Source organism: Elephantulus edwardii, unplaced genomic scaffold, assembly GCF_000299155.1.
Source record: "Elephantulus edwardii isolate Elephantulus edwardi_28Jun2011 unplaced genomic scaffold, EleEdw1.0 scaffold00110, whole genome shotgun sequence".
Lineage (NCBI taxonomy): Eukaryota > Metazoa > Chordata > Mammalia > Macroscelidea > Macroscelididae > Elephantulus > Elephantulus edwardii.
In genome coordinates this window covers 610,387-623,656 of record NW_006399860.1, presented here as the reverse complement: position 1 = coordinate 623,656, position 13,270 = coordinate 610,387, and the positions used below count along the sequence as shown (strand labels likewise).

General features: G+C 46.8%; 1 protein-coding gene across 1 annotated transcript in view; it reads right to left on the bottom strand.

The window, feature by feature from the left end:
• CACNA1S (calcium channel, voltage-dependent, L type, alpha 1S subunit) overlaps positions 1 to 13,270 on the bottom strand; it is a 104,664-nt gene that overhangs the window by 58,619 nt on the left and 32,775 nt on the right. The window contains exons 4-10 of the mRNA XM_006892111.1: positions 12,443 to 12,585; positions 12,131 to 12,283; positions 9,302 to 9,507; positions 8,712 to 8,815; positions 4,870 to 5,015; positions 4,485 to 4,566; positions 2,889 to 3,049 (exon numbers count right to left, since the gene is read on the bottom strand). Coding sequence (XP_006892173.1) covers positions 2,889 to 3,049; positions 4,485 to 4,566; positions 4,870 to 5,015; positions 8,712 to 8,815; positions 9,302 to 9,507; positions 12,131 to 12,283; positions 12,443 to 12,585 — 995 coding nt within the window. The remainder of the gene's footprint in view (positions 1 to 2,888; positions 3,050 to 4,484; positions 4,567 to 4,869; positions 5,016 to 8,711; positions 8,816 to 9,301; positions 9,508 to 12,130; positions 12,284 to 12,442; positions 12,586 to 13,270) is intronic.

Below are 13,270 nucleotides of genomic sequence, written 5' to 3'. Positions count from 1 at the left end.
GTCAAGCTTGTGACTCCGACAACAAAACAACAGCTCATTGCCTTCGAGTCAGAACTGATTCATAACTGACCCAGCATAGAGCTTTCAGAGGCTGTAAATGGTATGAGAAGAGATTGCCTCTCCTTTGGATGGCAGCACATTCCCTATCACAAGGCCACCAAGTCCCTCTTAATCATCATGTGACAGTTGCCAGCTGGCAGGCTCTCAGCCCTGGCTCCCAGGGACGTTTCACACCTTTGGAGATCGCATTGAGAAAAGAATGATCATTTTTTTTATTCTCCACATCAAGACCTGTCAGTCAAAAGTTATTGGTGTGGAGTTGGAATGAACACATAACTGGCCACCTGGCAGGCTTTCCCATGCTGTAAATCGCTCGAGAGGAGACTGTCTATCTCCTGTGGAGCTGCTGATGGATTTTAACCTAATGCCTTCGAGTAGACAGCACAATTCCTAACCTGTTAGGGCACTAGACTTCCAGCTCAGACCTAAGCTATAAACATTTCCAGGTAGTTCTCAAAATAAAGTTACTAAATGAAATACAGGACACCCAGTCAAACCTGAATGACATTAAACCCAGCATATCATTCCTTAGCGTAAGTATGTCCAGTGCACTGAAACATACCTACATTAAAAAGAAAACCATTCATTGTCTAAATGTAGCTCAAATGAACCAGGCAATCCTACATTCTATCTGCTCTAGATTCTCAGATTTTAATTCTTAATTTCAAACCCCTTCTTTGAATTCCAAGTCTCTTTTTCCATCTGCCTCTTTGACATCTAAACCCAAATAACTCAAAGGCACTTCAGACTCAACATGCTAAAGACCCACCTTCTCCACTGTCCCTCCCTCAGACACTTAATCATAGACTGACTTCTCCATTTCACTAAGTGGCATTATCACCCTTTTGTCTACACAGTGCCGAAGCTTCAAATTTATCTTTGACTCTTCTTGGAAGGCTATTTTTACATTTTATCCACATTTAGTCTTTGACAAAGGAATATGTAAGGAGTTTTCAGAAATAGTTGATTGCAACGAATGGGTGAATACATGGATACATCTCCATAGAGAAAGAAAACTTTCTACTTAACTTCCCTCTTGTCGTTTCCATCTTTTTAAATTGTTTCTATTACTTTGGGTTCCTGGGGAAGCTAGTTCCTCTTGCTCAGGTGGCTTTATTCCTTATTTGGCTTGCATTTGGAGTGGTGTGTGTGTGTGTGTGTGTGTGTGTGTGTGTGTGTGTAAGCACATCCCAAGGAAGCACTTTTCCCTGCAGGAATTCTGTGTTCCTTGGGGTGAGAAACCTTTCATGAGAGGTGGTGTTTGCTTCTACTGAGAACTCTAGTGTTCTCATTTTTTTGGAGACAATTTCTGTGTCACTATCTTGACTTGGGATTCCTGCACCATGAAGGGCATTTCAAATTGGACCCCATGCCCACACAGGACACAGACTAAGATTCTGATTTTCTACTTGAGAACTTTTCCCTTCCTCTCAGAGCTTCCAGCAGGGAGAAGCTTCCAAGCTCTTCTTCACCTCTATGGGCAACAAGACATTTCTTCTTTACACAGAGGGGAGGCTGCTCCCACCCCACAATCTGAGCTTTGTGTAGGACATAAGTTTCAGTTCGTCTACTGCACCTTCATAGGCTTTCAGGACCTAAACCCCACTCCTTAGGATTTAGGTCTAGGTCTACAATGTCCCTGGAGGTCAGCTCATTAATTCATCACTTGAGATTTGAGTAGCCTCTTTGTGCCAACCAAAAACTCAAGCTCATTGCCATCGGGTGAGAACCGACGCATAGCTGACCCTCCATTGGGTTTTGAAAGGTCTAACTAGCACAGGAAGAGATTGTCTGTTTCTGCTGAGGGGCTGCCAATGGATTCAAACTCCCAGAGAAGAAGGAGCAGCCTTTGCGTTAGCAGCGCGACTCCCTATGGACTACACCAGCAGAGCTCCCTAGTTAAGTCAACCAGAAGTGTCTGTTGTTATTTTAGTGCATCCTGCTGTGGGGGGCATGCCATTTCACCCATGTTCTCCTTTGCTCTTATCTGCTCCTGGTCCCTGTTGTACACTGCGGAGTCAGAACCAACCCAAAGCTGACCCTCCAGTGAGTGGTCAGAGGCAGTAAATTGTATGGGAGGAGACTGCCCATCTTTCTTCTATGATGGATTCAAACTATGTACCTTTGGGTTGGTAGCGCCATTCCTTACCTCTAAGCCGCAAGTTTCCATTCTTATATTCCATAGGTGGTATAAATACTTTGCACTCAACTAGATGTGATGTAGGGAGCTCTGGTGGCCTAGTGGTAAGGAACTGTGTTGCCAACCCAAAGACACTCGATTCGAATCCACTAGTTGCTCTAGAAGAGAAAGATGAGCAATCTCCTCCCATGCAATTTACAGCCTCTGAAAACCCGCAGAAGAGTCAGGTATGAGTCAGTTCTGCCTCAACAGCACATGACGACAACATAGGTGGCTTAGTGTTATGCTGCCTGCCAACTTTAAGGTCAGTTGTTCAAATCCACCAGCCAGTCTGTGGGAGAAAGATGGGTAATGGCCTCCTGTAAGAATTTACAGCCAGGGAAATCTGATGGAGGGCCTCTGGTTCACCATGAGTTGAATTCAACCTGACAGCAGTGGTGATAGAGTAACTACAGTGTTAGGAGGAGGAAAGTTGAACAGGCCATCTTGCCTTTTAAGGCTCCCCATTTACCCAATAAGATAGGAAGGGTTGGGCCACAAAGTCCAACATAACCAGTTTATAATTCTAGGTAATTATGTAAAAAAATATAATTGCTCTCCTCTGCTAAACCTGTATGTAATGCCATTGCTTGAAGCTTTGGCATCAAGTCACGTCTGCCTCTCCTTTCTACTCCTGTTCTTGTTTTACCTTGCAAATAGGTCAACCAGAGGGGCTGGTTGTGGTGCTCAGAAGCGATGGACAGGGTGTTGAGGGCCACGACTAAGATCACCAGCCAGTAGAAGACCCTGGACTTCACTATATCGTGACATTTCCAGCGAAAGATGCGGTTCCAGTGCCGCCAATGCCGGCTGCAGAGAAGAGAGGGGCAGGTAGAGGTGAGGAGCATCTGGACTCGGGGCCCCCACTGTCTCCCTGATGCTTTCAGACAGCCCCCAGCCCCCATCTCCTCGACCACAGGAGGGGAGCTGAGGGCATGAGCCAGCCAGATAGAAAATCTCGCTTCTTAATGCACAAAATTCCTTGTGTTTTAAAGGTTGATGTCAGCCTCTGAGAACGTACATGACTCAGTGCAAGCAGAAAGCTTAGGGTACTGCCTGGCACAGAATAAGTATTCTATACATTTTAATTTGAACTAAAGCGGTGCTGCTATGCTGCATGCATTTTACTCTTTAATAAATTAAAAACTAGAGCTGAGGAGCTCTCATAGTTAAGAAAACCTTTCTGTAGGATGGTTTGTCAGTGCTTAGCACAGTTTAGAATTTATATGCCTTTTGATCCAGCAATTCCATTTCTAGAAATCTCTCCCGCAGAAATGTTTATACTTATGCACAGTCATTTACATACAAGGACATCCTCCATGGATGGCACTGCGTGTATTACCAAAAATGGAAATGATTCATTAAAGAAATACTTTGGCATGATTTACATCCAATGAAAAGAAGATATAGATCCATGAAGAGTGGTCCTGCACAGATATTTGTTTATTCAACACATAAGCTGGCAGCTCCTCTTAAATGTTTAGGTTTTGCAGTGACAGGAATTTAACATGTAAAAACCTCATCATGTAAAAACAAACTAAACAAAATCTACTGTCTGAGTATGTGAGAGAGGAAGAGAGAGAGAAAAACACAGACAGAGAAAGACATTTGAAAGTATATTGATGGTGTTAGAGGGCTACCAATCTGTTACCATGGTTACCACTTTGCCGGGCAATGCAAAGAGGTAAGCCCCTTTCCTTTAATGTCTTTATTATTTGATTCTTTGCAACCCAAATAATGGATGAATATGTAAAAAGGAAGAAGCCAGACAGCCAAACCAATCTTCCTTTCAAGACAAAGGGAAGAGAGCTCAGAGTGTCCCTTTGTCTTGCAGTCTGGTCATGTCCTTTCTGGGATTCCTGAAAAGCTCATGGTGCTGCCTCACACATCTTCCGCTTTCGCTCATGGAAGACTTGACTGCTTCCTCTCAGCTCTACCCTGTCCCAGTCCCGGCCTGGAGCTCTGAGTGTCCAATAGGCTCCCTGCACATCATTTCCATCGTTTCTCCTTCTCTTGCCCCGTTCCCTCCCCATATATTTTGTGAGAGTAAATAGGTCATCAGCTGTGCCCTCTCTGATCACATGTCCCCTGGAGATCTGGTCACCTCAAAGTCCCTTAAAATGAGAAAAGCCACATCTCCAAAGGTACAGGAAGGCAACTTGGAGGGGAAAGGGAACTGGTTCTGATCCCAGGGACTCAGGGATCCTGGGCTGGGAGCACCCTGCAGACAAGGACAGATACTCACACAAACTGGATGATTTTGTTCAAGCCTTCGATTTCATACAGGCTCTCAGTGTCAGAGCCACCCTCCTCCAAAGACAGCTTCCCTGGGGAAGGAGAGAAAGTTGGCCAATATCTGAGTACACCTGAGTCAGGTACACTGATATTAGACACCTGTGACAGGGGGCCCAGGGTCCTGGGCTCCTCAAAATTCTCCCATTCTGAGGTTAAGGCATTGGGTAAGTCACTTACCCACTAAGGGTCTTAGTTTTCTTCTCTGCAAATAGTACTAATGACCCTACTGTATGGCTCTCTAGGTTTGCGGGGGGTTAATGGTGGGTCTCAAAAGGCCTACAAAGGGCAGCTTAGCTGGGGGGAAGCGAGGGGACCCCTGGTCTTTGAAGTCACACCTTCTCTCAAGTCCTCCACGTCCATGACCTCTCCCTGTGTAATCCAGCTCATGTAGCCCCGAAGGTCCTCCTCCAGCTGCTGCTTCTCTCGAAGCTTCTGGAAGGTTCCCCTGGACTTGGCCTTCTCTCGTTCCTTGGTGAACTCCCTGAAACAGAAGGGGCATGGTAAGGGGTAAGGGAGGAGAGAAGAAGGTGGACGGGGGAAGGGGAGGTCCAGGAAGGACTGAGCTTTACCTGAAGACAGAAAGTGCACACTATTTCAATGTATAGACCACTCCTTCTCCACCCCTCCCACCCCCCATTCCAAGAAGTCACATGGGCTGAGTGCTCCTTAAGATATCTGAGGGGTATGAGTATAAGGATCCAAGAGGGGTGGGAGAGGTTGGAAGCAGACGGATGTGGATGTACAGGGCAGGGGGCATTAACTATGTAGTTGTACAATTTGATGGCTAGGGGTGGTGAGGGAAATGGAAACAATGTTTGAAAACAATGTATTTGAATTTTGTAAAACTAGTAGAAAAATTTAAAAAAGAAAAAGAAAAAAAGATATCTGAGGGATGACACCTCTTGCTCTTTTTCTCCATCCCCATACTCCAGGAACACCTTGTGACTCTCAGGCATTCGTTCTTATCATCCAATCTCATTTTTCCTACCTTATTTTGGGATTATTCTTGGACATTAGGGGTAGGACACAGTTGACAAATGCCCTGCGTGAATTAGCCACGGATCTTCAGATTCTCCTTACTTCCCCGACCCTTTAAGCTAGTTACTTCTGTTTTTGAGCCCACTTAGAAGAGCTCTGGTGGCCTGGTGGTCATAAGTGGCTCTGCCAATCCAAAGGCAGGAGGTTCAAATCCACCAGCTGCTCCATGGAAGAAAGAAGGGGAGTCTCGTCTCGTGAGTTTACTGCCTCTGAAGACCCATTGCAGGGTCAGCTATGAGCCGATTCTAACTCAAACGGTACATAAAAACAGAGGTGCCTCAGATGAAAGGCTTGGTGACCTGCTTCCAAAGATGTAGCCATCAAAACCTCCTGTGGGGTCCAGTTCTCTGATATACACATAGTCGCCGTGCGTCAGCTCAATGGCAGCTGGTTTTACTTGAAGCCAGAAAGAATTTGTCCTTAGTCTAGAAGGGACTTGGTTGACCTCATTGGAAAGAAAGGACCGGATTCCCCACCCTGAGGGACAGTGAAGGATCCTATGGCCAGCAGAGGGCAGCACACAGCTTCTGGGCAGTGCGGAGGAGCTGGACCTGAGGGGCAAGGGATCTGCTCTCAGGACCTGTCACACCCCCTGTCACTCCAGCACTGCCCAGAGTGTGTCCTTTCCCAGGCTGCGACCTGGGCAGGACTCAACCATTCTGCGCCACGGATCTTTGTGTAGTCCAGGATGGTTATGGATCCCTTCCCAGAAAAATATTTTTCAGTGCACAAAAGAAATTAATTCCATTACAAAGGGGGACCAAGTGCATGAAAATGCAGTTATAGACATATTTTTAAAGTGATAGGGGAGCTCTGGTGGCCTAGTGGCAGGAAGCTGCACTGTAATCCCAGAGGTGGGCTGTTCGAGTCCACCAGATGCTCTGCCGGAGAAGGAGGGGCTATCTCCTCCTGTACCAGTCAGATCCGATTTGACGGTACACACACAATAATAATAATAAAATATTTTTAAAGTGATAGAATAGTATATGTATCCATTAGTAACTCATTGCAAGATCTAGTTGTGGGTCTAATAAGTACCGTAATTTCATACTAATAACAAGTATAAATTACTAGTAACTCGTAATGGGGAGCAGAGAAAGAGAGAAAGACTTGCAACAAGATGGACTGACACAGTGACTATAGCAAGAGACCTGAGCGTATCAGAGATGGTGGGGGTGGGGGTGGCACAGCACAGGGAGGGGTTCAGAACCGTTGTTCATGGGGTCACTAGGAGTCATAGTTTATTGGAGGGCATCTTACAACAACTAGGAATGTACATGATATTTGCAACAACTCTCATGTGACAGGTGATTTCATGGGAAAAAGTCACGGGCTCAGCTAAGAGCAGTGTGGATGTTGCCTGTGTGCATAATGAAAGGAAACATTCATTTTCAGTTAGAGGTTAATGAAAAATTAAAGGTAATTTCTTATTCGAGTTCACAGGATCCTTGAATTCTGCCCGTGGACTGCCTGAAGGGAAGTGTCTGAGGTAGAGTAATGGTTCTGGGGAAGGAACTAATGATCACATCTAGCCATTTCACAGCAGCTGCGATAGAGGAAACACAGCAGGGCTGTCCTGGAGAGAACGACCTGCATTAATAATAATAATTGCTAATACTTAGTTGAGCATGTGCTAGATTCAGTCTTAAGTGCTTTCCATTATCAGCTCATTTAATCATTACAACCACTTTATGAGTACGTGCTGAGATTGTTCCTATTTGTCATCCGAGGGCCTTGTGGCACAGAGAGGTTAAGTACTTAGGCAAAGGTCCTACAGCAAGCAGACAGCAGTGGAGGGATTTCAACGTGGAAGTCTAGCTTCAGTGCCTTGTGCTTTACCAGAGACTAGCGTGCGCCTTAAGCTGGGCATCTGCTTTTGCACAGACGCAGCCAGGAGGCTGGCGTCTGTGGAAAGGAGTTTCACTCAGAGTGCAAGTGCAGAGAGCAGGAGAAAGTTTGAGGAAGAGAAGAGAAAAAACTAATAGGATAAGGGAGCCTAAGGGCAGGGGGTAAGGGGAGTGGAAGCTTGAGGGTGAAGAGTTATGTGGGCAGAGTGAGGAGTTAAAGAAATTAGGGAAGATCCAGTGGGGACCTGAAAAGGTGGAGTGATGATGGGCATGGATCAATGGTGATGGATTTTATAAAACACAATGAATGGGAAGGATACTCTGAAACACAATGTGAACAGAGAAATGTGTATAATGTATATAAACAAAACAAAATGTATATGAATTTTGTATGCAATTCAATATAAAATGAAAATAAAATAAAAACAAGAGGAGGGGAACACAGCTACCTGTGTCTTCTTTCTTCCTTCATAACCAAGCAGAGCACAGTGACTCAGTTGGAGCACCTGGGACCGAGGGGTGAGCAGAAGCCCTACCTGATGCCTCTCTGCCTCTCCCTCCCTCCTCCTTGTCTTTCTTCTTTCTCTTCTCCTTCTCCTCTCCCTGTTGTTTTGTTCCTATCATTTCTTCTTGATACCAGCAGCCAGAAAATAAAAAGACAAATCACATTGGGAAAGTCTACTGTCAGGGACCTCTCCAGCGTACTGAAGAGCAATGATGTCAGTCTGGAGACCAAGGTGCACCTGATCCAGGCCATAGTCTTCACAATCACTTGCTATGTGTCAGAAAGCTGGACAATGACTAGAGATGACAGAAGGAAAATTCATGTCTCTGAGCTGTGGTGCTGGAGAAGAGTATTGAATATAATACGGACTGCTAGGAGACCAAACAAGTTTGTCCTAGAGAGGGTTAAACCAGGCTGCTCATTGGAGGCAAGGATTCTGAAGCTTCATCTGCCATACTTTGGACATGTTGCAAGGAGGGACCAGTCCTTGGAGAGGGACGTCATGCTTGGGAGGGTGGAGGGATAGCTCAAAAGAGGAAGACCGTTGATGAGATGGGTTGACTCAGTGATTGGGGTAATGGGGGTAGGTGTGTGGGGTAATGGGGTTAGGTGTGTTAGAGACAGTAAGGTTGGCTCAGGATACAGCAGGGCTCAGACCTATTGTACATAGGGTTGCTATGAGTTGCAAGCGACTCCACGGTACATAACAACAACAACAATAACAACAACGACAACATCCCTTCTTCTCATTGTTTATCTTCTCCCCCACCCCCTTGGCTTTCCTTACCCGCTCAGGATACCCAGCACCAGGTTGAGGATGAAGAAGGACCCTAGCAGAATGAGGGAGAGAAAGTACATCCAGGGCCACGCGTTCCCGATGGCATCATTGACCTAGGCAGGACAGAGGTGTGAGTGCTGTCCTTCAGCTTGAGAACCTAAGTCCTGCCCCCAGAGTCTGCTCATTGGGCTGCATGTGACCCTCTGGCACAATGAGAGAAGTCATCTGGATCTAACTTTTTACTTATTTTACAGATGAGGAAAAGGATTTTAAAAATCCAAACACCAAATCCATCGCTATCAAGTCCATTCTGATTCACAGCGACCCCACAGGACAGAATGGACCTGCCCTGTGAGGTTTCCAAAGCTGTAAATTGTGACAGGATCAAGCTGCTTCATATCTTGCTCTCTAAAATCAGTTGGTGAATTCAAACCTCCAACCTCTCGGTTAGTAGATAATTGTTTAATCCACTGCACCACAAGGACTTGGGTGGATACTGACAGCATCTTGCTCTAAGGCAGTGAGAGACGCAAAAAGCCTGTCATCACTGAAGGAGCCCGAGACTCCAGCCCTCCCATTCCGGGAGGAGCCCTACTCACCCAGTAGAGCACGTCTGTCCACCCCTCCATGGTGATGCACTGGTACACAGTAAGCATGGAGAAGCCAAAGTTGTCGAAATGGGTGATGCCATGGTTGGGGCCCGGCCAGCCGCCCCGGCACTCGCTGCCGTTGATGGTGCACCGGCGCCCCATGCCCAGCCTGGCGCAGGGAGAGGGCTTCTCGTTCTCCACTGTGGCCACGATATCTGCAGGTGGAGGGCACAGACACGTCAGACAGTACAAATGGCTGAATATTATCAACAGCATTTGAAACAATCGAGTGTTAGGCTAAAGACACAGTCTGCTGAAAACTCAGACTGCTTTGTACAGAGCTTGTGGGGAGAGATGAAGAGAACTGCTCAGGGCTGAGGACATAGCAATGGAGAGAGACCTGCAGCAATAATTCTATCATATCCCCAGGGCCTCCACAGAGAATCCACTGGGAATCATTGTCCTGTGAAGCAGCCACCTATGATGCAGGAGTATGTGAGCGTCCTTTGTCTTCAGAGCTTTCAAAAGAAAATCTGGTGCCTGGCAGGGGAATGCTTGTGTGTTGGGACCTGAAGATTCTGTCCAAGGGGCTGAAACCCAGTGCTGGGGTTAGTGGTACACGCAGCTCGAGAGACTTTCCTAGCGGATGGGACTCCCTCTCTGTTCCCCTGCAGAGTGCTTTTATGAGTCTAAAAGCTTATGATGACATCCTGGATCCCCTTTTTACTTAGGATGTTTCATGGCAATCTCTTTTTGGGTTCAAAGATTAGGGTGGTCATCAGGACTGGGACCCACATTTCCCATATATAGACTTCATTCAATGAAGGTGTGGCAGTGACATTGATGAGGCCTCGAGTGGGGTCCCTGACACCATGAAGTCAGGTCATCTCTGTCCAGAAGGATGCCTGAGCTCTGCTGGTTAACACTTGCCCAAACCTCGCGAGAATGCCAGGGGAGACCTCTCAACTGGGCATCAAGATTCTAACAGAAAAGTCTTCTATGTGTCAGATAATGTTGACTCTAGGATGCCGGTTGGCATGGTGACAGGAGGACTCCGAAATAGGAGGGGCGGAGGGAGGCAGCCACTGTGAGCTTTGTCAGTGGGCGTCTGTGTTGAGTTTGGGACTCATTTTGATCATCCTTGTGTTGTCAGGAGGGAGCTCTGATGGCATGTTCTGTGAGGAGTTGGGCGGCTAACCCAAAGGCGGTGCCCCTCTGATGGTTCAAATCCACTAGAAACCCCATCGGAGCAATTTATTCATGCAATTTACAGCCTCTGAAAACCTGCTGGAGGGTCAGCCTGAGTCAGTTCTGAGAGTTAGCTGTCAATGGGTCTGAGGAGGCAGGTGGAGTCTCCCAAAACTCTGCAGGCAGGTGGTCTCTGTCCTCCTGCTCTGGTCGGTTGCTGTGAGTGGGGAGAGGGCTTTTTCTAACGTGTCACCTCCTTCCCATATGCCATGCAATCCCTCATGTATAGCTCACCGGAAGCAAAGCTCAGAGAAATCCTGAAGCCAAATGCCAACAGGTTACTTGCAGGGTACAGTAGCAGTTCTCAAAACGCGGGACTTGATATTTCATAGGGGCTCCTCCTGGTCAAAGCTATTTTCACAATAGTATTGCTTTTGGGGGCCATCAAGCCATTTCCAACTCATAGCAAACCCATGCGATAGAAAAAGAATCGCTCCAAGCGTTTCCCAGGGTGTGACCTTCATGGCAACAGATCACTGGGTTTTTCTCTGAGCTGCTGAGTGAGGGTGAATCACCAACCTTTTGGCCAGCAGCTTCACAGTTTATGCTAAGAACTTACAAAGCTCATTGCTGTCAAGCTGATTCTGACTTGCAGCAACCCTCTATGTGTTGTCTAAGGCTGCACATCTTTACAGGAAAAGACTTCCCATCATTCTGCTGAGGAGCAGCTGGTGGATTTGAACTGCCAACTTTTTAGTTGGCAACCAGATAAGTTACACATCATGCTATGAGGGCTCCTTATACTAAAGTGTCATTTGCTTTTTTCTCTCTCATTCTTTGAACAATGGGAACAGTGGAATTCTCCAGAAACCACATGGCATGTGACAATACATTAGTATGAATGCGGAAGTAATTGTATGAATTCTATTAAGTCAGACAACAGATTTAAAAAAAATCTCATTAATTTTTGGGGGGAGGAGAGATTAAAAAATATCATTATTCACCATAAAACTATTTTTTATGTTCATATGTGATGGGTTCTTTTAAGATGAATTAATAAGTAAATACAATTTCTCAGGTTTTCATTTCTGGTGACTTATCACTAGAGAAAACCCATATAAACAAAAGCTTTTTGGAATCCTCAATAATTTGTAAGACTGAAAGGGGTCCTGGGACCAAAAAGTTTGAGAACTTCTGGTTGAGAAGGTTTGGCTCAGTGTACTCAGACCTGGGTGCAAGTTGCCCCAGCAATCCTACAAATGAGCACCCCCTCTGGGGAGTTTCCTCAAGGTTCCATCCAAATGCTGGGGGTTCCTGCTCCAAGAGCCCGCTTAAACTCAAGCCAAAACTATGGCTACAAGAGAAAAGGCAAAAAGAATTCAGACTTCTCCTGAGCCCCCACCCTAACTCACAACTAATCTAGAAAGTTCAAAAGATACCATGTTATAAATAAATTCTGGCTTAGACTCCTGCCCACTTCTGGTGACCACTGTCCCTGCACCTTCTCCAAGTCCAGGAGGAACCCATTTCCAGGCAAAGAGGTGTAGAATGCAAAGGCATGCAAAGGCACTTATTCATGGGCTCTGGGAGGCTTCCATTTCCAGGTGTCCTGGATTTTCTCCCACCGCCCCAGCGCCCGAGGGAGCTCACCTGTCCCGATGAAGTAGCAGGTCTTGTGCATCTTGCCTTTGAAGAGCTCCAGCCCGATGATGGCATAGATGATGAGCATAAAGAGGACCAGCAGGGCGATGTGGAACAGGGGCAGTATGGCCTGGAAGATGGAGTTGAGGACCACCTGCAGGCCTGCAGAGGGAGGTTGGGGAAAGATGGGTCATCTCCCCATTTGATTGCATGGCCCTCCCTCTCTGGGACACCAAGGTAGGCAAAGGACTCAGAATTGGGGGGCAAAGGAACAGGACGGGAGAGGAGGAAGAGGGGTCTGCAGAGGACACTGCCACCCACTGGGCACCCCCGACACCAGTCGGAGGGGTCTGAGCACGCGGAAGGCTCTCAGGGCCTTGACGTCCAGGCCGGCTCCTTTGCTGCCCAGCGGGGTGGAGCTGCTCTGGATGACGTTAACTTGCTCCAGAATCACAGTGAAGACCCTAGGACAGAGAAGGGGGAGAGAGGGCCCAGTGGTCAGGAAAACCACGGCCTAGCGGCTTGGCACTAAGCCTCGTGTTCCCCCATGTGCAAGAGGCCTGGCAGTGTGATAACAAGATGTAAATAAAGAAGTCTGCGTCATCAGTGACTCATGCTGATAATTTGGTGATGTCCGTCCACTGTATTTTATTTAAAAGGATTTGAGGCCAAGCTCAGACCCAGTAAAAAGTATTCTGGTTCATTTGTGGTATCTATTCTGGGTGCTAAAGTAGAGATATGTGTGTCAGGTATTTGTAGTCCGTGGACTAGGGATAAAGGAGACTCAGTGGTGAAGTGGATTAAACGTTGGGCTGGTGACCAAAAGTTCAGTGGTTTGAATCCGCCAGATGCTCCATGGGAGGAAGACAGAGCAGTCTGCTTCTATAAAGACTGACAGCCTTGGAAACGCTGGAGGACTGTTCTAAATCTGTTCTTTAGGCTTAAGATGAATTGGAATTGACATGTAGCAGTGTTTTGTTTGGGTTTGATTTGAACTGGGGACTGATTCTCCTCACACTTGTTCTTGTTATATGCCATGGAGTCACCTGCGACTCCTGGAGACCCTATGTACAACAGCCCTAAACCCTGCCCTGTCCTGTGCCAATCTTACTGTCTCCGACACACTTACCCCCATTACCACAGTCACTG